Source organism: Vipera berus, assembly GCF_964194415.1.
Source record: "Vipera berus genome assembly, chromosome: 5".
Taxonomy (NCBI): domain Eukaryota; kingdom Metazoa; phylum Chordata; class Lepidosauria; order Squamata; family Viperidae; genus Vipera; species Vipera berus.
In genome coordinates, this window is record NC_138207.1 from 44,790,501 (window position 1) to 44,815,594 (window position 25,094).

General features: G+C 38.1%; 1 protein-coding gene across 1 annotated transcript; it reads right to left on the reverse strand.

Annotated features, from left to right (window-relative positions):
• Nucleotides 1–2,334: 2,334 nt before the first annotated feature.
• Nucleotides 2,335–24,456, reverse strand: PLEKHB2 (pleckstrin homology domain containing B2). Its single transcript, XM_081328665.1, has 8 exons — nucleotides 24,328–24,456; nucleotides 20,613–20,658; nucleotides 18,147–18,299; nucleotides 14,940–15,042; nucleotides 11,068–11,107; nucleotides 7,765–7,854; nucleotides 7,072–7,174; nucleotides 2,335–4,248 (listed from the first exon to the last, which is right to left on the reverse strand). Exons 2-8 carry the CDS (start codon nucleotides 20,647–20,649, stop codon nucleotides 4,112–4,114), a joined length of 663 nt encoding a protein of 220 aa, XP_081184791.1. The 5' UTR covers nucleotides 20,650–20,658; nucleotides 24,328–24,456; the 3' UTR covers nucleotides 2,335–4,111.
• Nucleotides 24,457–25,094: the final 638 nt, after the last annotated feature.

Genomic DNA, 25,094 nt, shown 5'->3' on the forward strand with positions numbered 1-25,094 from the left:
GGACCACCACCAAGTTTTCAAAGCTTTCCAGTACCCCAGGAGAGAAGCCACCAACCATATCTCTGGGGGATGCTGTTTCAGAGAGTGGGAACTGGAATAGAAAAGGATCGCTTCCAAGGTCCCATAAGATGGCAATATTTAATGGAGGCGACCTGGAGCTCACCCACTCTGCCGAATACATGGGCTGGGCAGAGATGATTGGAGACAAGCAATCTCTCAGATATCCAAGCCCGATGCTAAACAGGGCACTGTAGGTAATAACATCGCACTCTGAATTGCACTCAGAGGCCAAACGGCAACCAATGCAGCTCATGTAGTTGTAGCTTCTGGGTTATCTTCAAGGGCTGTCCTATGTAGAGTGCATTGGCGTAACCCAATTATAAGATGATCAGGGCAGAGTAATTATATCACTGTTATAACACACTTCCAATTAAGTGCAAGAACACGTCAAACATGTGACCATCTTCTTCTGTTTTGTATTTTGTTTTGCAAGCAGTTTATTTTCTATCACAGTAAGTAAGACATTTAAAAAAACTGTAGAATTTTTTTCCCAATAGCTCACTACCACAATTTGCTCTTTACTCAGTTATTTAAATTGGGGCTGGAGACAATTGCCAATATATTCCTCTTATATTGAATAAAACCAAGGTTCTATTGAAAATGGATGCTCCAGTTGTATGCTAAAAAAAAAAACCAGCCAGATACCCACACAAGACTGAAGGAGGAAAAAATGATTTTCTTCTGTCTCTGACTTGATGCTCTTTCGTGTTTCCAAATGCATCTTAAAGTGAAAAAATAATTGTTGAAGCCTGAAAACTGAGATAGCAAGAACATCACAACTTTCTGGTCTCTGGAAAACATCTTACATGTCTTACTCATGAAAGCAATCTCTATCTTCCTCTATTTTCTATTTTTTGGAAGCAACTTATCAGATTTTGCCCCATATTGAAAAGAAGCAGGTAAAGACAAAGTCCTAAAATGAGTAACTTTGCCTCTTGCTCCCTCTTTATCTTTGAATGTGTCCATAAGTGGTTTCTATGCATAGAAAGTCTTCTTTCCCCAATAACTGTTTTGAAACCTAAATTGTATTTCCATATTATAGTTTGGGGAGTCTGTTTTTCAACCACTATGTACTCAGACATTTCAAGAAGAATTGCAAAATTATCTGTCATCTCCCAATTTCTTGTCCCCACTTCACTTAAATGGACTTTATTTTTTCAAAATCCAGATTTCTCACAGCAGCCAACATTCAGAATCAAAACAAAACAAATCCTGCATACATATGTTCATTATATTTTTCCCTCCTTCCAACCATCACACACACACACACACACACACACACCTTTTCAGCATTGAGTAGCCCTAAGCCTTTTGGCATATGGAAATAGCACTTCGTTCACTGTAAGTTCCCTTGCATAAACTCAGTGTCTGACCTGCCCCAAGAATTCTATAGATCAGTGGTTCTCAATTTGTGGTCCACAGACCCCCCAGGGACTGTAATGTTTTAATAAGAGAATCCACAAAGGCTTGAAGAAATGTTATGATTTAAATCTTGAGTTAAATCTTGGGGGTCCATGGTCACAAAAGGTATTTAAAGGGGGTCTGTGGTGAAGAAGAGGTTGAAAATCACTTCTAGAGATCAGGAGTCCCCAGTCCTGGGCTGCAGCCCACTACTAGGCAGAGGCCTATTCGGAATTGGGACACGTGAGTGGCTGGTTGGAGCGGTCACACAGGGCTCAACTTGCGTGAGCAGCGAGCTGGCAGGCACTTGTACGTGTGTGTGCCAGCTCGCCACTCGCGCTACCCAGTTCCCCTCTCTCCCCTCCAGCCGGGCTGCCAAGCCGCAAAGTTTGGGGACCGCTGCTATAGATGATACACAGGACTGTTTTCCTTCCTTCTATATTTAACTAAAATCCAACAGTAATTCATCTGATTTATCCACTGCAATTTAAAATCCTGTTAGAAAATTTTTTATATATATGTATTTGTAATTATTTATTTTATAAATAACTCTAAGCAGCTAACATACTTATTATTATTCTCTCTCCCCATCTTCCTTGAAACAACTCCTCTGTGAGGTGATTTGGGCTGAGAATGACTGGCCTAAAGCCGGCTTTTATGCTTAAGGTGAGACTAGAAGTCATAGTTACCTGGTTTCTAGCCTTGTGCCTTAACCATTAGATCAAACTATTAGTTCTAACTTCAAAGAATTCTGCTTAATAGAGTATAAATGTTCCAATAAAAGACTACTTTTATTGTTTTATCATGTGATAATCTTTGGTGCCTAACTTAATTATCAGGAAACACCAGGAATATGTACAATTTAAACTTGCCAGCAGTTCAAAGACTAAATTTATTTATTTTTTTCAAAGTACAAATACGGTACATAGAAATAGGGGATTCAGAGAAAACTATGAAAGACATAAAAGGTACACTTGACAAGTTACATAAAAGAGCAAAAGCTAGTATTAACTTTCACTATATAATCAATTTCTTAAATCTTAAATGCTTTCAATGTAACCTATATATTCCAAAGTAACTTATAAATTATTTAAATACGTATCATTTATTATCTTCAATTTACAGTGTGATCACATGAAATGTCCTGGACTGGATCTATTCATTAAAACAATAAAAATATCTTAGCAGAGATATTATTCATTTCTTTAAAAGAAAGCTTCCAAGTTCAACAATGATGAATGACACCCATATCTCGCATTAAATTTTGTTGTTGCATATATACCTAAGGCAAAAAGTAACCGCATATGCTTAATGGAAAGCTTACAGAAACCAGTAATAAGATTTCTTGTGCCAGCCCCCAGCTTTGATTTATTTATCCTATCTCAACAGGATATCATGCACACTGTATTAGCACTTGCCTGTATGGTACTTGGCATCACCCAAGTCTGCTTTTGTGAAAGTTTCAACTTACAAAACGAAGAACAGACAATAAGACAATTGGAAGAGTTGTATGCAGATCTTAAGATTTCAACAGGACATGCATGCGCTGTTTATAAAACTACCTTACTGTTAATATTTTGTGCTAGCTAAAAGTAGAAAATGAAACTCATCAGAAACTCCTGTGTGCAGAGCAGGCTTAATTACCAAGGACAAGCCTCTTTACAATGTCCCAGAACAGTAAATAATTTTAAAAATAATTTGCAATAAAAAGAAATGAATTTAGCCTCCATTCTGTATAATTATTCTACTTTGAACAATATAAAAAACTTAAATGCCCAGTAGAACTATAACATCTCCTACTATTTAGCACGACCCAAAGCCAAATTATTTTCACAAGAGGGTTGAAACATTTTGATACTTGATTAATTCTGGCACAGCTAAAATTCTCAAATTGAGGGTGTTAATACGTAGTCACCATTCCCTACTTAACGTCCCTGATGGAATGGCAACTCCCAGAATTCTAAATAACAATCTCCACTTGGCTAAGAGTGCACAGCACATCCAGAGGATCTTGTCCAGGCTTTTGCTAATCTTCCAACTAATTAAGATAGCAACTTATATGACACTGGCATTATTTGCATGGTCATCAAACTCCTTCAAGTACAGAATTTTGGAATTTTTTCAAACCAAAATGTTGGGAGTGTTTGTGGCTTAATGATCTAGGAGAATTTATATCTGCCTTTATGGTGAATATTTACCAACTGTTGAAATACAAGAACCACCTGAATCCACACACAGAGACTCTCCCTCTCCACAGAGTGTATACTAAGTCATTATGTTTTGTCTCTGAGGAGTGTTTAAAAAGATATTGGAGTTTTCTTCTGAGGCAGCAGCTGAAGTAATTTTACGAGAATTGTTAATAATTCACTGTAAAATGAAGTCAGTTGTGGTTGTTTAGCCACCATTAGTAATACTTCACTTGTTATTACTGCTACTTGTTTATCATTACATAGGCTCAAACTTACTTGACCTTTCTTAACTAAAGTGAACTTTCTGGATGATTAAAAATGTGATTAACTAATTCCAGTGTATCATTAGCCAAAATATTGTTAGAACTTATGAAACCCCTATACACTACTTTACCAATATATATATTATTATACACATAAGATAATAAGAATCTCCCTCAACCTGACGCTCCAAAGTAAATCTAAAACACCCAAAACAATGAGCCCAAGGCCATTCCTGTTGCTGCCCCAGCCAACATGCCCAGTGCCAGGTCTCCATCAGTATCTCGGTAACGTTCTCGAATTATGACATGGTTTGCAGGAAGCGGGCCATAGGAACCTGAAGAAAACAAAAGGGGATATCAGTGAACTAAACTTGAAATAATTTCTTTTTTTCTGTTTATTTTTGTATTGTTCTAGCACAGGGGTCGGCAACCTGAAAAAGGAAAAGAGCCACTGTGAACCGGTTCCATCACATAAAAAAAGTGGGAGCCGCGTGCGTGCGTCCATGCATGCGCAAAACGGGTTTTTCTTGCGCATGCGCGGACGCGCACGGTTGCCATTTTTTTTATGTGTGATGGAACCGGTTCCCGGTTGCGCAACGGCGACGGCCCGTTTGCAGAGCTACCGTTCGGAGAGGTGCGCGCGCACCTCTCGGAATGGGCAGCAGCGCCGCTTGTTGGGAAAGCTGCTGCGGCCCATTTGCAGAGCTGCCGCTTTCAGCAGCCTGCAAACATGCCGCGGCAGCTTTCCCAACAAGCGGCGCCGCTGCCCGTTCGCGCGGAGGTGCGCGCGCACCCCTTCAAAGGTTTGGGGAGGTGCGTGCGCACCTCCACTCGTTCGGAGAGGTGTGCGCGCACCTCTCCAAACAGGTGGTGCCACTCTCCATTTGGAGAGGTGCGCGCACATCACTGCCCGTTCGAAGAGGTGCGCGCGCACCGGGCGGCTGGGAGCCGCAGGAGACGGCTCAAAGAGCCACATGCGGCTCCAGAGCCGCGGGTTGCCGACCCGTGTTCTAGCACAAGGAATGTTAGATCTCCATAAAATTGGACACCATATCAGGAAGTAATAAAATAAGTTTTGTAGTGAATGTCAAGTAGAAGAGCTTGAATTTAATAGCAAAGAGCATGAGAGAACATACATAACGTTCTCTAACATAAGCTTGTAAGCCGCCCTGAGTCTTCGGAGAAGGGCGGGATATAAATGGAATTAAAATAAAAATAAAAATAAATAAATATTCACATATGCACAAAAGGGGTAAGTGAAGGAGCATGAGTAAAAGAGTTAAGACTGCACGTGTATTAAGATATTGCTCATTCCCAATCCTCCAAAATATTTAGGAAGAGCAGGAGGTCTTGTTTGAATGTGTTTGTCATATGGAATCAATTCTGTAACTACGAAACTAAAACTTAATCCTAAAATTACTAAGCTATTAAATAGAGTACATTTCGCTGTGAGGACAGACTCAGTAGTGTAACCTAAGTATCTACTCATAAATGATCAGTAAATTCAGTAGCAATTACTTTCACATTAGGTATGTATAAAACTGCTTCCAAAATAGTTACTGGTTCAGTGTAAACACATGAGATATAAAATAGGATAAATAAAATTCTTTCAGGTGCAAGAAATCACGTTAATCAGAACAGAGCTGGAAGGGACCTTAGAGGTCTTCTAGTCCAGCCTCCTGCTCAAGCAAAAGACCCTATACCATTTCAGACAAGTAACTGTCCAGTCTCTTATTAAAAAGCTGCAGTGATCAAGCACCCACAACATCTGAAGGCAAGCTGTTCCACTGGTTAATTGTCCTCACTGTTAGGAAATTTCTCCTTAATTCCAGCTTGCTTCTCTCCTTGATTAGTTTCCATCCATTGTTTCTTGTCCTGCCCTCTGGTGCTTTGGAAAATAAATTGACCTCTTCCTCTTTGTGGCAACCTCTCAAATACTGGAATACTGCTATCGTGTCCCCCTAGTCCTTCTTTTCTCTAGACTAGCCAAATCCAAATCCTGAAAACATTCTTCATTCTTCTTTTAGTCTCCAGGCTTTTAATCATCTTAGTTGCTCTTTTTTGCCCTTTTTTAAAAGTCTCAATATCCTTTTTGTAATGTGGTGACCAAAACTGGATGCAGTATTCCAAGTGTGGTCTTACTAAGGCTTTATATAAAGCAGTGATTTTGATTCTGTGCCTCTGTTTATACAACCAAGGACTGTTGTAGCTTTTTTGGCTGCTAGGACTCCAAGATCCCTCTCATAGTTACTGTTTTTGAGCGAGGTTTCGCCTGATTTGTACTTGTAGCTTTGGTTTTTCCTGCCTAAGTATAAAATCTTGCTTTTCTCCACATTAAATTTCATGTTGTTGGATAGGGCCCATTGTTCAAGTCTGTCAAGATCTTTTTGGGTCCTGAGCTTGTCTTCTGAAGTGTTGGCTATTCCTGCCAGCTTAGTGTCATCTGCAAATTTGATGAGTTCCCCTTCTATTCCCTCATCTAAGTCATTGATGAAGATACTGAGGAGTACTGGGCCTAAGATAGAACTTGTGTTAACCCACTGCTTACTTCCCTCCATGTAGATGTAGCACCATTAAGGTCAATTCATTTGAATATGAAATGACACCATGAGCTAAATAGAGGTGCTTCCTTATTATTGCTAGCCTATTTATAATAATCTCACCAAACTGCATTCTCTTGGTAACAACAGATAAAGGCTTCAGGAATTTTAGGAGGCTCTGGCCTCAGCTGCTTTCTCCCCTGGAGCGATTCCAAGCTTGCCAATGTCTTTACTCCACCCTTCTCTCCACTCCAATTGGAGATTCCACCCCACTTTCTCCCCATTTCCTAATAAACAGCAAAAGCAGACAACCTCTAGGCTACATAGGATTCCTTGCCTGGTGTTGCAAGATTACACGGCTCAAATTTCAATAACAAATTATTCATTAAAAAACCAATAACTCTAAAATAAGAGTATTAAGCTTCTCAGTAGACCTAATCCAACTATTTTGCTTAGCCTTCTCTAATTTGAAACAACGAGAGGGAGGGGTTTTTACAGCTTTGGATTGCAAAAGGATTGCTCTCCCCTAAGGTAGCATAAAACAATACTTGTACATAATCTATTAAAATGACTCTAAACTATGAATCAGTTCAAGAGAAAAATAAAAAGAGCAAGTACCTTGGTTTGGGTACTGGTAAGGTATAGCATATGTCTGCCCATTAGAAGTGTAGATGATCTGAGGTGCTGGATATGCACCATTGTATTGTGGGTAACCATAAACCTAAGGAAATTATAGTCACGTTAGAAGCATTTGTGAAAGAAATGTTGAGATTGAATATAGCCAATTACAAAACACTTATTTACCAGAAAGTCAAGCAGATTAGGCTGTTCCCCACCACCACTTTTACCTTTTTAGGATGCTCTCTCTGTCATTAGTATCTAGGCCTTTTTTTTCAGGACTGGCTAGCACTCACAAAGGCCACCATTCAATTTACATTTATTAAGAGTGCTTTTAGGATCTAACGGGGACCAGATTAATCCTCAGAAACAAAGGATAAACTTGAGATAAATACTTTGTACACCTCCACTTCACATTTATTGGCTTTCAATCAAAATAATCAAGTGGACAGGGAAGGGAAGGCTGAGTTATATCCACTGGTGCCCACAAGTGTCTGGGTGGGTCCCAGGACTAGGAAGCCACAGGCTATGCTTTAATTAGGAATTGGGGCATAAAGCACCTGTATGAAGAAATAAATAGTTCTAACAGTCCTGCTTCAAGTCAGAGATCCTGCTGGCAAGTTTAATGCAATGATGATGTAAACATGTCAATTACTATCATTTTAAATTATTTACACATTTGGTTTTAAGTACCTCAGGTGATGGTGTTGCATACACTGTGTATGGAGGGGGTGCTGAAGAAATCACATTGTCATCATACATCACCTCAGGAGCAACATAAGCCTGAGCAGATAAACATAAAAATACAGCAAAATTTGGTCATGTTATTAAACGACAACTGCAACTAAGCAGGTCAAACCTAAGAAAGGCAAAGAAACTAATACCTTTTGCACAAAGAAGGTGTTTGTTGAAAAAGACAAAGATAGGTTATTTTTCAACCAGTGCTTCTAACTAATAGCTGGATAACTTAGTATAAATTATTATACAAGTTAAGCCTCTCGGTTTTGCTTTCTATTTAATATCAGAAATATGACAAATGTAACAGTGCATACAAAAATCCAGAGGAATACAATAGGAGATACCGCTGTAAAGTAACACAGATCAGGCTGGCCAGTAGTTGCGATAGTAAAATTAATCTTATGGTCACACAACAGACTTCTTACAAAAAAGAGAAGACCTTCAAAATTCTGGGTGTCTTTAATTACTCAATTATTTCAGCAGGTGAGAAATGCTACAATGAATGGCACTGTGCAGGAAACTATTTTCGAGAGCCCACTCTGCCATTCAGATAAGTACCGTAAGAATGAGAATAAGAATCCCAATCAGGAGCCCCACCAGGTTTTGAAAAATTGTTTTGTTCTTCAAAAACAACTTGATTTTTGTTAGCTTTGTGCAGGTAATGACTGAATCCGTTGTTTGTTTTTAAAGTATTACATAACCCACTATTTATAATAATAATAATAAAAAAGGCTCTTGCTATATTGCTCTCCCTGGGGCTATTTCTTTCCCTCTTTTCACTTCTCCAAACAAAACAAGTTGTTATTTTACAAACCTCACATTCAACTGACACTGAAGTCTCCTTGCATAATCCTGGTTCTCCTTTCAAGTGTATTGGATTACAGGTCCCACCACCTCATTCAGCAAAGTGACAGGACCTGTAATCCAACAAACCTTGAGTAGACCAGTCACCAGAGCTGCTTGAATTGGTAGAACAGACCTATTCATGAACTTAACTCTGCCTCCACTGTCCCTTACCCAAGGTTTACTTTAGATTCATGAGCAAGGGAAGGGAAAGGCCTCTTTAAAAAGTTCCCTACCGTCTAACTTCGGGAAAGTAAATAGTTGGCCATATATATGGAATGTTCACTTCTTTCTTTTATCCCCAAATGCTTGTTTTATTATACATATACAGGGGACTTGAATTGCATATTCTGCTCTTGCATTTAAATAATCCCTTTTAATCACAATCTCTAACAAACATGATGAAAAGTGGTAAGCAGCGTCATTATGTTCTACTCCCCCCCCCCTCAGATTGGGCTACTCAATAAATGCAATAATGAACAATGTTAAATGTGGCATCGATCCTAGCAATTTGCCAATTTTCTTCAATGAAACAATGCACATTGTCAACTAGCACTGCTCAGATATTGCCCAGTGTGTTGCTTTTGAAAGACTTATACTTAGTCATACAGCTAACCTGCTCTGCAAGTTCTTTCTCAACAGTCCCAAATGGAAAAGTGAGCTAATTGTTATTGTTCATCAATAAACAGCAAAGCGATCCAATACTGTTGGTCTTGATGGGGTTGTGCTCTTCCTAAAGGAGGGGATTCACAACTTGGAGATACTACTAGTGGACTCCCAGTTAAAGCAACTGTGCTTTAACAACAGTGGAAGCCACAGCCATGGGAGCTTCTACCCAGCATGACTGGTGTGCCATTTAATGCCCTACCTATGCCAGGATGCCCTGGTGTCAGTAGCTCAAGTCTTATTCATCACTTGACTTGATTACCAAAATACTTTATAGGTGGTTTGCCACTGGAGGTGACCAAGATTCTAGAAGTAATACAAAATACAGCATCTTGGGGTGTCATGACGAGATGGGCAAAAGAAATCAGGGCTCTGGTTTCCTAATCCGATTTCGCTCTGTCTGAAGTCAGAAAGTTGCCCTGGGGAGGCGACAAAGAGGAAGGGAAGCCTTGGGAGCTTGGAGCCGATGACGGTCAGCCCAAACAAACCAAGGAACTTCTTCAAAAGGCCAGGAGAAAGGCTGCAGGTAAATGCACAGGCAGCCCAGAAAGAAGTGAAGAACTGCAACGTGCCACGGCATGCCGCCAAAAAGCTGATTGTCAAAAAGTGCTAAGATCTGGGTGAGACTATTTTTTATTTCTCTTCCCTGTGGACTTAAAAATATAAATCCCCAGATTTGATAATTTCCAAAGCAAAGACCCCAGGAAGACTTGGGAAGAAGGTAGCTAAAAGCGGCAAAAAATTTTAAACTGGGGAACAAAATTAAGGAATATAAAAGAATATACAAAAATGAAACTGGGACTGATTTAAAGAAAATTTTGCTAACCTTTATGATGTGGGAATTGTTTATTTTTTTTGTGAGAAAGCATTTTAAAAAATCTTTTTAAACCTGGACATAGACATTACCATTAATACGGACATCTAGTGGTGAGAGGAGATACTACAATACAAAAAGAATTGGAGAAGTTGCTGACCTTGGACTAACACCTGTTGTAAACAAAAAAGAATTGTGTGTGACTTTATACTGAAAAGGGATGCGGTGGCTCAGTGGGTTAGGATGCTGAGCTTGTCGATCAGAAGGTCGGCAGTTTGGCAGGTCAAATCCCGAGTGCCACGTAACAGAGTGAGTGCCTGTTACTCGTCCCAGCTTCTGCCAACCTAGCAGTTCGAAAGCACGTAAAAATGCAAGTAGAAAAATAGGGACCACTCCGGTGGGAAAGTAACAGCGTTCCATGCGCCTTTGGCATCTAGTCATGCCGGCCACATGACCGCGGAGACGTCCTCGGACAAGCGCTGGCTCTTCGGCTTTGAAAAGGAGATGAGCACCGCCCCCTAGAGTTGGAAACGACTAGCACGCATGTGTGGGGGAACCTTTTTATACTAGAAAAGATTTTTTACAATCATATCTTCTGACCCTGGATATAACTATAATAGAAACTATTTGGAAATAGAGGGCTTATTATATTTTTGAAATAATGGGAACATTTGGATTAGCCTAAAGCAGTTGGCTTTTTTTTTCCTTTTCTCTTTGTGGATTTACAAAAACTGTTCAACTGAAAAATGAGTGCACCGAATCTCACTAAAAAAGACTTCTGAAACATCTATTTATTACGTTTTTACTAATTATTAAAATATCAGTAACAGTAAAGCTTGTAAGCAGCCTAGAATTATATTACTAAAGTGGAATAAAATTCATAACAAATAAATAGTTATGTCTCTCACCACAGATAACAACAGAAAAATACTCACTTCATTTGTTCTGGCATCCTGAAGAGCAATTTTCCAAGCCCTACAAGAAACATGAGCTAAGTAAAGCATGAAAAGGAAACAAATCACTAGCAAAGATCAAATTATGTATGCAATTACCAGTTATAACTGAACCAGTTTAATAATAAAAATTCTAATGTTTGAATTATTTATATAGCAATGTATGAATATGGAATAATATTAAAAGTGAAACTATATGTGATGTGTTCAGGATGCATTATAAAGACTTATGACATCAGTAAAGACCAAGGCCACAATTCAGGCTGGGATGTGGGTTAATCATCTGAATCTGATATATCAAACCACAGTGGAAGGCAGCATACAGCATATGTTAACTCTCCCATGTCTAGACACTGTGACTCTATTCCAATGCATTAAAATCTCATGCTCAAAAGATTGAATGGTAGATTTAACAGTGCTATGAAGTTTTTCTTTGGTCACCAGTTCATAGATCTTATAGAAAATTGTTAACTATTCTTTTTTAAATTCCTTTTTATTAAAGAGTTAAAAGATAAACCAAAATCAGAAAAGAAAATAAAGTAAAAAGAAATGAAATATAAAGTGCACAAAAGAATGGAAAAAGAAAAAAAATTATTACAAATATTTAAAGAAGTAATTCCTTGCAATAAGTGCAGGAATGTTTAATATGTCCCCACCCACATAACATTACATACATAATTCACTTCTTCTGATAACCCCCTCCTCCATACACTTGCAAACCCGTCATTATTTCTGTCCAGGTTTTGGCAAAAAGTCCATAAAGGGTTTCCACAATTTTATAGAAATATTTATTTTAACTCTGATGAAACAAGTCAACTTTATATTCCTTTCTTTTACTTCTGACAATTTTGATCTTTAATTCATCAAGCTGCTGTAGTAGGATTGAATCTCCAATCAATTTTTCCTTCTCCCATCTCAGAGATCTCTTTAAGGCTTAGAAAATCTCATCTCTAAATCCAGTAAGTCTTGCCCAAGTCATTTTTCATCTCTTGACTTATTTCATCTCTTGACGTATTTCAATCTGGCTGTTATCTCTATCTTGTAATCCACAATTTCTTTATTTTCCATTATTTCTACATCAGTTGGAATTTGTTTCACTTTTTCATTCTGTCAGTTTATAAATTCTTTCATGTTATTTTCTTTCCCATCTTTCATTTCTTCTTTAGAATATATTAACAGGTGCAATAATTATTGCTGTCAATTTATAAATTTCTCAAAACTTTTCAAAAATTTTTTTAAATGTCTCAAATTTATCATTTTGTATGTTTCACAGTTTCATTGTTCCTCTTTTGGTTCAAGAATAAAAGCTAGGCCTCTCTCTCTCTCTTTCCTTTTTTTACTACTGGATCTTTAGTCCCTCTAGTTTCCCATTTTCAGGTATTTTTTTTCCAAAATTGTTGCTTGGAAGACCTCTTTCAACTTTAAAATAATAAATCCAAAAGTGTTTAAAAAGTGAGTTTGGTTGAGCCCAGTATCCTTAAATGCTTAAACTCAAAGGTAAATTATCCAGCAGCCATTTCATAAGGAGTAGCTATCTGGAGTACAAATAGGTGCTCTCTCATTTTCTCCTTAGCCAGAGAGGTTCCTTTGACCCAAACTCATCACCAGTCCATTGGTCTTAGCTACGTTGTCATTTCCAATTCTCCCGAGTCATCTCAGATCACCAATGGTCAACTATTCTTCATTTGAGAAGACAGGTCCAAAAAGAATTTCTTCTCAGTCACAGGAATCCATTTCAGCCATATATAATACATTACTTATAAACCATTTCTCACTACTCTAAGGACAATATATAAAAAGTAAAACAGATACACATCCTGTCTAAAATATAAGTTAAGATTAATTTTTCTTTTTGGCAGATCAAAAAGATGATCAAATCTAAGTTCTTGATTATCATACCAATGCTGCTGACCTGAAAATGTACTATGGTACCATCCTCTAGGATAGACAAGGGCAACATACAGCATATTCTGACAGCCTATGTTGCCAAAAAGCTGCTTAGAAGCAATAAAATTGTACCTTGGCTATTTGCTTGATAATTATGGGAAGACTGGCCCAAGTTATTTGTTGCTTTCCTGAGTCATCTCAATATCCTTGAAATCTCCCTACAATTTGTGGAATAAAGCAATGTAATATGTTTAATAGTGGAGTAAAGAACCAGTTTTTCTTTAAATAGTAATGAACAAATAGCTCGTTGAAAATTAACTCACTATCTGGACAGTCAAAATTTCAGTATTTGCTTAGATAAATTCTTCATGCGCAAGCCATGTTATCTGGCACCCAATAAGTACGGGTAGATACTGGACAGCACGGTGTCTTTTGATTTCTAAAGGCATTAGAAGGGAAAGGGTTCAATCCCTCATTATCATTATGAAAAATTCACACCCCTTAATGACAATGCACACAGTCCCATTTTCCCCACTGAGGTTCACACTATCATGAAAACATCTTCCATTTATGTTAATGTTAAATATTAGGAAAACAAAACTAATGTCACCCAGTATGTTTAGTAATTCTGAGCATGGAACTGCCCATATTTGGTAGTCTCAAGAATAAAAAACGGGGGGGGGAATTAACTTGAAAGGAATGAAAGAAAGCAGAGTGAAAGTAGAAAGGCTGCAGGAAGAAAACATTATGAACTCTATATGAAAAAAATGTTGAAAGATTAGTATTTCATAGAATGGAACCAAATTTCTATTACCTCATGTGTGTGGGGATGTGTATTTATGTCAGAGAGACTCAGAGAGAAAGAGAGACTCTGGGAGACATACAATAAATATTAGAGGTTGTGTCATTGCTCTCAGCAAACTGTAATGGCTTGAAGGGGCAGAGAACTAGAAGCAGTCCACTGAAAATAGGCCCTTATCTCAAAAGCCCTCACCAACTACAACTTCCCCTTAAGACATCTTTCATGCATTGGGACCACAGGACTAAGAGCAGTCCTAAAAAACAGAGAACCAAGCCATAATTGAGCTGACAACTGCTACGTGCTTTGTTAGAGATGCCACTCATAGTGAATGCCTCAGAGCAACTTCAGTTCACCTGTCACTGCCACTGTCAATCTGCTCCTTAGGTATCACAAGACATTAAGGCTCAGATCAAGGTTTCTATGGATGAACTCGGTATTTCAAATGTCACCTTTGAGAATATATAAAATGGGTTGGCTAAAGAGGGAGAGGAGGGGAAGGATTCTTTATCAGCCTGCCTTTTCACCCCCAAAAGAGTTAATCCTTTCCTAATGACTCTGGTGACCAACAGTTTCTATAACAAAACATTTGCAACATATGATTTGATATTCACCTTGAGGATTTAGAGGATCGCAACATAATGTTGGTGACATTCCAACTTATGTTTGTTTTAGCAGCTATGTACTATTATATGGTAAACTTGAAAGAAGAAAGCAAATACAATTGCTAACAAAGCAATTGAATACTCAGGATAATCTAGCATGATTCATTTCCTGAACTTCAAAAGTCATCAGGGAAAGTCAACAGGTCATGGAAGGTAGGATTAACATCTATATCTTCATGAAGTACAGCAATACGTTTTAAAAATTATGTACAACTATATTTAGCTGCTGATAAGATGCACAAACAGATACAGGAAAATAAAAAAATAAAGAATTTGGGGGTTATAAAAAAGAGCAAACAAAAAGAGTAGCATTTTGCAATTGGCAAAACTGTTACCGTTTTACCTAATTCATATATGTATACATATATAATCTCTGTGTGTGTGTGTGTGTGTGTGTGTGTGTGTGTGTGTGAATTGTGCAAATATGAGCTACTTCCATTATGAAAGTAACTAAGCTCCTATATTTGAATCAAAGCAGAAAAGGCAAATCATTCAAAACTCACAAGCAATCATCGGTACTTTCTGCACAGAGATTGAGCACCTTCCCATCACGGCAAATTATCTGCAGCAAGCAGTCTTTAGCTTTGCCCTCTGGAGGCTGAAAACCTGTCCAAAATAGAGATGGTTTTACACCTTGTGATGAAAAGTTAATAGTTCAAGATAAAAACCAAACTGTCAAAAATCCAAACAGATATTTTACCTTTAACAATTGGTAAAACAAAAAAGATTTTATAAAAAATTAATTAAATTAAATTAAATTAAAATTAAAAAGTTCAGAAACTGCAAAAGTTGATAGTAATTGAGATTTGGAAAAATAAGATTGATTTGCCTACATGAGACTTATAATTGAGTACTGCATTCTTTTCATCAACCAGCTTTCTTAATTTTCTTTCTGAAAACTAGCAATTTCTATATCTGTAGAAAACAAAATCTGTTCATACAGAATCTTCTTTACTTTGGGGAGTTTCTAAATGTGTTGGTGGTTTTTTTGCCACTCATTTTCAGGGCTAACTTTTTGTCTGCCTAATTCTTCTAAATAAAAAGAAGAGAAAAGATGCTGCAGTGTTGGCAATTCAGTAACTGCCATTTCCAGTTTTTAATAAAGATTAAAACTATTTTAAAATATACTGGTAGATGACCTGACAATATTCAATCAATAAATTATTGTCTCAATAATATATGCTTTTCATACAGCAATAAAGCTTTTATAAGCAAACCAAGAATTAATGTAGATGACCAGGCTGAGCCCAAGGAAGGGGTCAAACACATCATCAGTCATGAATCCCTTCACGCCCACAAGAGATTTAAGTGCAGCCCACTTTGAATTCTTTCTGACTCTTAAATTTCCCTTTGCCATTGAACTTTCTGGATCTCCTGATTTTCCTGGCACTTGACAATTAAAATGGGAAAAATACTTGTTTTTTCACGCTATATATCTTTCACCAGTCAAAGCAAAATCCAGAAACCATGACTGACAAATATAAGAAATATATACATTTTCTTTGCTTTAAACAGGTAGTCCTTGATTTACAACCACAAATGCAGTGGTGGTATTCAGCCAGTTTGCACCGGTTCAGTAAAACTGGTACCTAATTTTTTGTTGACTTCGGCAAACCGGCTGATGCCTAGCCCTTTTTCATAAGGCCCAGAACGGACCGCCAGAAGTGTGTGGACGCCATTTTTGGAAGTTCGTTCTGAGCCTGGAAGGCCTCCTCTAGGCCTCCGAGGCTTAGAACAGACTTCCGGAAGTGGCGTCCATGCACTTCCGATGGGCTGTTCTGGGCCTGGGAGGCTTCTCCGGCTCAGAACGGACTTCCGGAAGTGGTGTCCACAGAGAGAACTGGTTGTTCAGGTATTTGAATCCCACCACTTCACAAATGGAATCAGTTGTTAAGCAAGCAAGACTCCCACGTGACTGCTTTGCTAAATGACCACAAATCCAGCATTCTCAGTTGTGATCATTAAGCAATCTCCCAGATCATTTAAGCAGACAAAGTGAAAGAGCTGCCTGTCAAATTCAGTTCCCCTCCATACATGAAGAGTCCTCCTCCGAAGCATTGCAGGAACATAACTCAGATATTTGGGATCTACCCTCCACTTGTGCAGCACTCCAAAGGCATCCTGTTTCACTTGGCAGGCAGTCTTTTCACTCTTGAAGAGCTGCTTGCAGGGGGTAGGAGTAATCTCAGCAAAAGGAGCTGAGATTCCAAGCCAAGATTCCCCCCAAAATGTTGGTTCCCTAATAAAATAGAAATATCTCCCCTGACAGAGTCCAAAATGCAAGCTCATAATACCCATACAAAATACTAAATAACACAAAAACAGAAATTTGTATTTTAAAAATCATAACTAAAATAAGACATTTGAACTTGAGATGCAATATGGACAACCATTCAACTCAAAATAATTTCCAGAATCACAAGGGAGGAGTTATCTAGACTAGCCCTTCCCAGCCTAGGCACCTTGCAAATGTGTCCACTTTAACTGCAGAATCCTCAACATTTTCCCAGGATCTAACAAAGTTTGAACTGGAGTGTGTTACTTCCTCAGATGTATCTGAAATCAGCATGCAATTTCCACTCATCAGTTCTAATCCTATCCTCTGCAACAGCAGAAAACAAATCTGTTCTACCTCCTATGGAGCACTGTTTCAAATATTCCTTATTTTTTCTCTTTTCTAAGTAAACACAACCCAGCAGTCTTTCAACTCTTTTAAGCAGAAGGCAGTAAAGAAGAGTTGGGCAGTCATCATCCACATTATATAACATGAAACTGTTGCCAAGTGGGGCAAAATAATTGCTTTAATGGTCATTAAATATATTTATTTATTTATTAATGGGATTTATATCCCGCCGAAGGACTCAGGGCGGCTAACAACAAAACATATAATAAGTACAGAAATTAAAATAAAATTAAAATTAAAATCATCTGTGCAATAAATTAAAATTAAAAATAAATTAAAAATTGTAAATATAATTAAAATGCCTGTCAGTCCAGGTCAGCCAGGTGGAAAAGGAGTGTTTTGAGACCGCGGCGAAAGGACTGGAGATTTTGGGCCATCCGAAGCTCAGGGGGGAGCTGATTCTATAGGACTGGCGCTCCCACAGAGAAGGCCCCCCCCGGGGGTCGCCAGCCAACATTGTCTAGCCGACGGTACCCTGAGGAGGCCTTCTCTGTGTCAGCGTACTGGGCGATGGGAATTCGTTCCTGGTAGCAGATGGTCCTGCAAGTATCCTGGGCCTAAGCCATGTAGGGCTTTAAAGGTAAATACCAGTATATTCCTTTAGTTACAAAATATATAAGCTGAAACTTCCAATATCCTTTTATTTCTCTTGTGAAATAAAAACCAAATAATCAAAGACAGATATACAAATTCTATCCTTAAAAAAATAAAGGGAATTGTCATCACTGCGGGCAAACCAATTATTATAACACTAAAATTTTATCCAAGCCTACATAAGGAGTAAGTCCCACTAAATCAATGAAGACTATGATTCTGTGTGCTTGAAAACACACACACACACCAAAAAAAAAACAGCCATCACTTATCTCCATTTAAAACAATTTCTCTGCATTTAATTAGTTCTAGACCTACGCCACTAACACTGTTATTACAGGTGACACTAAGTTCTCTTAGATATTGGCGGGGGGGGGAGTAGACACAGGCATGTGAAGGGAAATGGAAAGTCATATAAAAAGGACATACTCACCCCGGCATTCATTTCCCCCTCTAACATTGATACAGTCGATTTTCATGTGAATTCTATCTTCTAGATCATGTCGATGATGATCATCATAAAATAATAAATGCCCATCAGACCACAAATCAAACCAATTTTTTTTCCAGCGTCGTAATATAGTACCTAAAGAAATACATATAGAATAATCATGGAAGGTGAAGGTGACTTGTAACTTATTCGTACTGTGTATAGGTTTTGAATCGTTTTATCCTTTTAAGCCACCCAGCCAATAAATTAATTTAATTTTTTAATTTAATTTTATTAGATTTATATACCGCCCTTTCCCGAAGGACTCAGGGCGGTTTACAGGGCATTTTAAAATCACACCAATACAAAATACAAAAGTTAAAAAAACAATTAAAAAGATTAAATTATCCCTGAAAATAAAAACCCCAGTTAAAAATTCTCAGCCTGGGCTGGAGAGCTCAAAGAGCCAAGTCTTCAGGTCCTGGCGGAATGAACGCAGGTCAGGGGCAGTCCTGAGCTCCACGGGCAGCTGGTTCCAGAGGGCAGGCGCACCCACAGAGAAGGCCCTCCCCCTGGGTGTTAGCCGCCGGCAATCTTTTACCGGTGGCACCCTGAGAAGACCCTCCCTGTGTGAGCGCACTGGACGAAGGGAACTTGATGCTGGCAGCAGGTGTTCCCTCAAATTAAATAAATGAGTTAGCAAAAAAACTGGGTCTCAAGTCTGAGGAACTGGGTATGTCCACTTTAACAAAGACAAGGACTAGGAGTGACATGACAGCAGTCTTCCAATACTTAAGGGGCTGTCCTAAAGAAGAGGGGGGGTTTCAACATATTCCCCAAAGGCCTCAGGGCAGGAGAAGAAGTAACAGATGGAAATCCAATCTAGAACTAAGGAGAAATTTTCTAACCATGAGAACAATTTATCAGTGAAATGGCTTGCCTCCAAAAGTTGTGGGTGCTCCACCACTGGAGTTTTTAACAAGACACTGGACAACTATAGGATCTTCTGTTTAAGCAAGGATCTGGACTAGAAGACCTCCATGGTCCCTTCCAACTCTATTATTCAATTATTCTATTATTTGTTATACTTAAGTAACTAAAATCATTAATAGGTTTGAACATTCTACAATGCTTTAAGAAAAATTCAAACACTTTCAGACACTTTGAAAAAGGTACTAGAATGTATTACCTCAGGATATAGGAATAGCCATTAACTTTGTAATCTTTGAAAGATTAAAATTGCTCATGGAAGATGAGGCTATCCCTGGATATTGAACAATAAACCTACACGTTATATTATCTTCAGGATCACAGGAAGGTTGTTGATTCCTCTGAATATCAACTACTGTGAAACATAAGCAAGTGAGCTTCCCATAATTAGAGATGTAGGAAACAAATTCTGCAAACTCTGAGTCTGCTAAGTTATTCTTATATTTTTAAGACACAGCTTGGATGCCAGGAAATAATTCCTGGCTCTTCCTAAGAGCTAGCTGACTCATTCTGACAAACCATTCATCAAAGCCAGCAATTAAGTTTTCTCCTCTAACACCAGTGAAGGAGACAGACATCTCTACAATCACTGTGTGGCCAAAATGCTACATAATATTTTTTAATAATGGCAATCATTAAAATATGATAATGCAAACATAAAAGCCTTTTCACATGCTTTTCTGAAAGACAGAAGAACCAAATTATAGATCAGGTAAGAACTAAAATAAACTAAGAAGTTATTGGCTTACCTGACATTTTCTACCTTAGTCCATGCAGCCACCAAGACCATTGCCAAGCAGCACTTTTTGAAGTGCTTTTTGAATCCAAAGAGCCCTATTTTGGGAGGATACATCTAATCCACTATTCCCAGCATCATATTCTCCTACTATGTTGTCCACAACTCCAGAATTCCATCTCCCAAATAGAAATCAAAGGAGTTGTATCTTAAAAAGTTAAATCATGGAAATTGGACCAAAGCTTATTAAACTGAGACATTTTGTTACTCATCCAAGTAACTTCAGTCAAAATGAAAAATTTAAGTTAGACAGAGAGTCATTGGAATGTACTAACTCTTGCCATACCAATTGCAGGGGTTTCTCCTCAAAATGTATTGCAAATGTAAATGAAGACTCAATCATTCAGGTCAAAAGCTTGGATGATTGAGTCTTCATTTACATAGGAGTTGTAGCTCTGCATATCTGGAGGTATCTGCTGGGAACAGCTGTTTAATCCCTTTCTCCCCAATGTGAGAGTTCTTCCCCACTACCATGGCCATTGTAATTTGTCCTGTAGGAAGAAAATACTTCTTACTGATTGGAAGAAGAGGGGTAAAAAAAGGAAGAAAATCCTTGCATAGAGGATGCTGTCTGCTGTAGTTGCAGACTTTTTAAAACAAACAATATGAAGTGATCCAATCATTATTTCTTAATATCAAGCTATTTGGCCCCAAAGCAAAGAGTGGAAAATAAAATTACTTACTTTGTCGGAGCAACCATCCACTTTTCACCAATGCCATCACCAATCCCTAGAGCAAAAAGAATATGATAGACCTCTGAGATAAAGCAAAACATAGCAGTAATGACATTAACATAATGGATCAATGTTACAATTGTCAAAGAGGATCCCAACTCTGGAAGTGATTAACATATATAAAGGATGCCAAATTCATGAAAGTTGATATAAAATGCATTCTTCTCTCTTGATAGGTTAAAAGAATAACTGAAATTATTGTGGACATTTATTACTTATTTTTATCCCACCTTTATTATTTTTATAAATAACTCAAGGCAGCAACATAACTAATATTTTTTTCCTCCTGTTTCCCTACAACAACAACAACCCTGTGAGGTGGGTTGAGCTGAGAGAAAGTGACTGGACCAAACTTTACCAGCCAGCTTTCATGACTAATTCAGGACTAGAGATCAGTGTCTCCTGGTTTCTGGCCTGGTGCCTTAACCAATCAAACTGGCTCCTGTCCATAATTTTTAGGACTATTTTTAATTAGGCTATTTCATTTAAGAATCCAAAATATCATACCATATGAAGGACTTTTCTGTTTCTAAAGAATAAACAGTTAAAAATTTTAACATTCTAGACTCAGGAAAATCATAAGCAAGATTTAACAACAATGCTGAATGTACATACATCTCCCTTTCCTTCCATTATTTCCTTTTAATTATTTAATCAGAACAGCTAGGAAATTTGCACCATAACTGACTTGCCAAGCACCATCCGAACATGGCAGACCAAATTAGCCTAGATGTTACTTAATGTTATAATTCTAAGACAATGAATTTTTAAAAGTTGTAAATTAAAATTGAGAAATATATTAATTGATTACCTATATGCAAGTTGATTTAATCCATGTGTACTTTAGAGATTTAACCTATTTTCAAGTTTCTGAAATCAATTTAGAAACTGAAATTACCGTAATTTCGAAAGTAATAAATATGTCTAATTTTGCAGTCTCAGCTGAGAAAAACAAGGTCTTCAAACCATGGACACTACTCCAAGACCCACTGCTGCTAATGTCCATGATTTTGTGTATGTGTGTGCGCATATGAGTGCCTTCGAGTCAGTTTTTAACTCCTAGCAATTGCTTGGGTTAGTGCCTACAGTTTTATTGGCAACGTTTTTCAAAAGTGATTTGCCATTGCCTGTGTAGGAAGAAAGGTCTCCATCATGGTTCCTCCAAGCGGGGAATAAAAATGGCAACTGCTTTGGGAAGAAGGTTGTAGTTTATTGCAGAGGAAAGGCAGACAGAAAGATGGATCCAACAGGAAAAGAAGGGCTGAGCACATGTGGGTAGTGGGTTTTTATACCCCCTGGACTGGAGTTATTTCCTGTTTCAAGCTTTGTATTTCCTTTGTCATGTATTCTGTCCTGAGCCTAGGTGTGCCACTCTAGGATTCTTGCTGGTTGTCTGTCCCAGCCCACCTCCCTGGGGCTGGGGTATGTAGATTTCAGAAGTCTTCTTAGCTTCAACCTTCCTGAATGGTTTACATCTGCATTTCTATAGAGTTGGTTTCTGCTTGGGGGAGGGAGACTTGGGGCTATTAAGAAAACCTGGGCCTGCTTTTCTGCCTTTTAACTTCTTTTTAGGAAATGTATTTTCCTGCCCTTTTAATATTTTCTTCTCTGGGGAGATGACTTCCCACACCTGCTTCCTAAATTTGAGGGAGAGTCATTGGCCCAATGTCCCCCAGTTTCTTTGTGCCTAAGGAGGGACTAGAGCCCAGTCACCTGCTTTCTACTTGGGGTCTTAACCACTACACCAAACTGGCTGTAAACAACCACCAATACTGGACAAGAAATAAAACAATTATATTAGGCTTAATGCTATGGTTAATGCTGAAGTGGGGGTTGATTGAAAAGGAGAATAAAAACACCTGCCATCCTAAATTTTCCATTCAGCCCAGGTATAGATTTGTCAAAAACCACTTTTGGGCACAAATTTTGCCTGCCCCTGTTTTAAAGGCAAATTCAATGGATAAGCAGCAAAAGCCCAAAAAGTAGATGAAAGGTAAACCACAATTGTATTTGAAAATAGAGGATTTACACCTGCAGCCTGAAAAATTCTCATCGGTAAATTAACAAGAAATTTCCAATGCAATTTTTCTCAAACAGATAGAATAGGGTTTTCCCCCCCAGACTCTCACAGCTGCTTTGGAAGCTGTTTCCAATTGTCTCTACATGATTATTGTGTTGGGAAACAAAAGTAGTGTGAAAAGTTCATGTGCCTTTTAAATACCCCTTTCAAAGAAGTCGCACATCTCTGATATATTCTGTGTAAAAGATTTGCTCTACAATTCAATCATGTTCCTTATTACTGGCATAAGCTCTTTAAAACAAGATTTAGAACCATAAATATTCCTGGAATTTCTTTCGGCTAGAGACACCAATATATTGACCACTCGGTTAAACTTTACCTCATAAAAACTGATAGACATTAATGGCTTGATCTTAGTGGATTAAAAATTGTATCTAGGTAAATTGAATATATAATTCATCCTAACAATGGATATTTCTAAATTACTATAATGACCCACCAAACTTGAGACAATACATCTGTATCCATTTGAGATGGAAACTGCACTATTCAAAATAAATCACTTTACTGAGGAAAAAAATGCTAACTTTCTATCAGCCCCTTGAATGCTAAATGATTTATTTCATAATTACTTTATTTCAGGCTTGCTTCTTCCAGATAGTTCAGGATCACAAATATAATTATCACCAATCATTATCAATCAAAATATATTTACCGTACTGTCTAATCAAAGACATCATACAATATAACTATAAAACCATCCTAATATCTTGACTAGTGATAATGGGAATCATAATCAATGTATCTAGGAAATAAAATCACATTTATTTCTGTAGATGTCAGTAATAATTTCCCAATCTTTGTTTCGTCAGATTTATAAAAGAGAATCTTACATCTGATTGTGCTGTACTTTTTCTTAATGGCAAAGTACAGAGTCCCAGCTCTTTTCTTTTGTTTTGAGCTGGATTTGTTAAACTTTGGACATGGCAGTAACATCAAGCAAAAACTTAAAACAGGTAAGCATTTTTTTCTATTACAGTCCAATGTTTGTTTATATTACGCAGTTCTTAAGAAACAGATCAGCGCATCACTACAGTCTCGAATTATCTTCTGCGGCAATTCAGAAATTACTTCACCTGAGTCTGAAATTCTATACCGGTGAAAGTTGGTTTTAAAACCTGCAAACCCTCTCTTCCTTCTGCTAAAAAGGCTACGCTGAAGTGCCATTAAACTATCTTCCCTTTCCGGATTTAAAACTCCACAGCCGCCTTCTCTGACATTAAGATGGGGAAAAAATATAAATAAGCGATTCAGACTCCGTGAGCTCGAAGGATTACAAAACAGGATGGCGTGACCTCGTTGGATTTGTCTCTGCCTCCTCTAGACGAGTTATACCCGGTGGGGCAAACAGCCGCCCTCCCACCCCACCACGGTAGTACGGCTTTCTTTCCGTCCTCCCCTCCGCTAGTAAGGACCCACACAAAGCGCACCACCGCCCCGTCGTTCGGCTGTCTAGAAAAACACGACCTCCAGCGCAGCTAAACTTCCGAGCCCTAAAAAGTTACCCCTGGAGCCTCCGCTTGCTAGAAACCATAGAAGCGGTTATTCACTTCAACAAGAGGAGGCAAAAGCGACTTCACTGACCTCTTACACTTTGGAAAGAGCGCACAACTCCTAGAATTCCGGCTTCCCTTCTTCCTTGTTGCGGAGAAATGGAAAAGCTTCCACAGAACCACCTCCCAACGCCCAGGACACTCTCGTCAGATGGGTCCTGTGATCGCTTGCGTCACTTAATGCATCTGCACATGCTCATAACTGTAGGTGGGAATTGTAGTTTCCCAAAGCAAAAGAAGGAAGGTGACACACATGTCATTATTTTAAGTAAATCATTGTGCAATATAGTATTATATTGCAATAATAAAGGGGAGGTCTATATGGAACCATTTGCAGTCTTTCTCAAACTAAGCAACTTTAAAATCTGTGGACTTAAAACTCAGAATTCCCAGCCAGCATCCGTGGGGGAATTCTGGGAGTAGAAGTTCATACATCTTAAAATTACTAAGTCTGAGAAATACTGCTCTTCAACAATTTTCTGCTAATATCTAAACACAAGTTGAAAAAAAAACTATGCCAAGAAGAGATTGTAACAATTATCTGCTAAGGGATAGTGTCAGGAGGCTGGCTAACTCCCCAAAATGAAGGATGCTAAAAGTGAACTCATATCTGTAGTGCTCCCTTTTGTTAATGAGTGGCAGAAATGTATATTAAGAAAAAAAACATTATGAAGAATGCTTAATGTAATGTAAGAATGCTTAATTAATGTAAAAATTAATCTATTTAAAAAATTGAAGATGTAAAACTTGCACAACTTAACAGCTTCTAGCGATAGCAACTTCTATAGCACTGCTACT

Excerpts from the sequence above, each read along its gene's own strand:
- PLEKHB2 (XM_081328665.1), bottom strand. The coding sequence starts at position 20,649 with ATGGCATTGGTGAAAAGTGGATGGTTGCTCCGACAAA. Across the intron at positions 11,108-14,939 it reads GAAAGTACCGATGATTGCTT|GGCTTGGAAAATTGCTCTTC; the intron begins GTGAGTTTTGAA and ends TGTTTCTTGTAG. Across the intron at positions 7,855-11,067 it reads AGGATGCCAGAACAAATGAA|GCTTATGTTGCTCCTGAGGT; the intron begins GTGAGTATTTTT and ends TTATCTGCTCAG.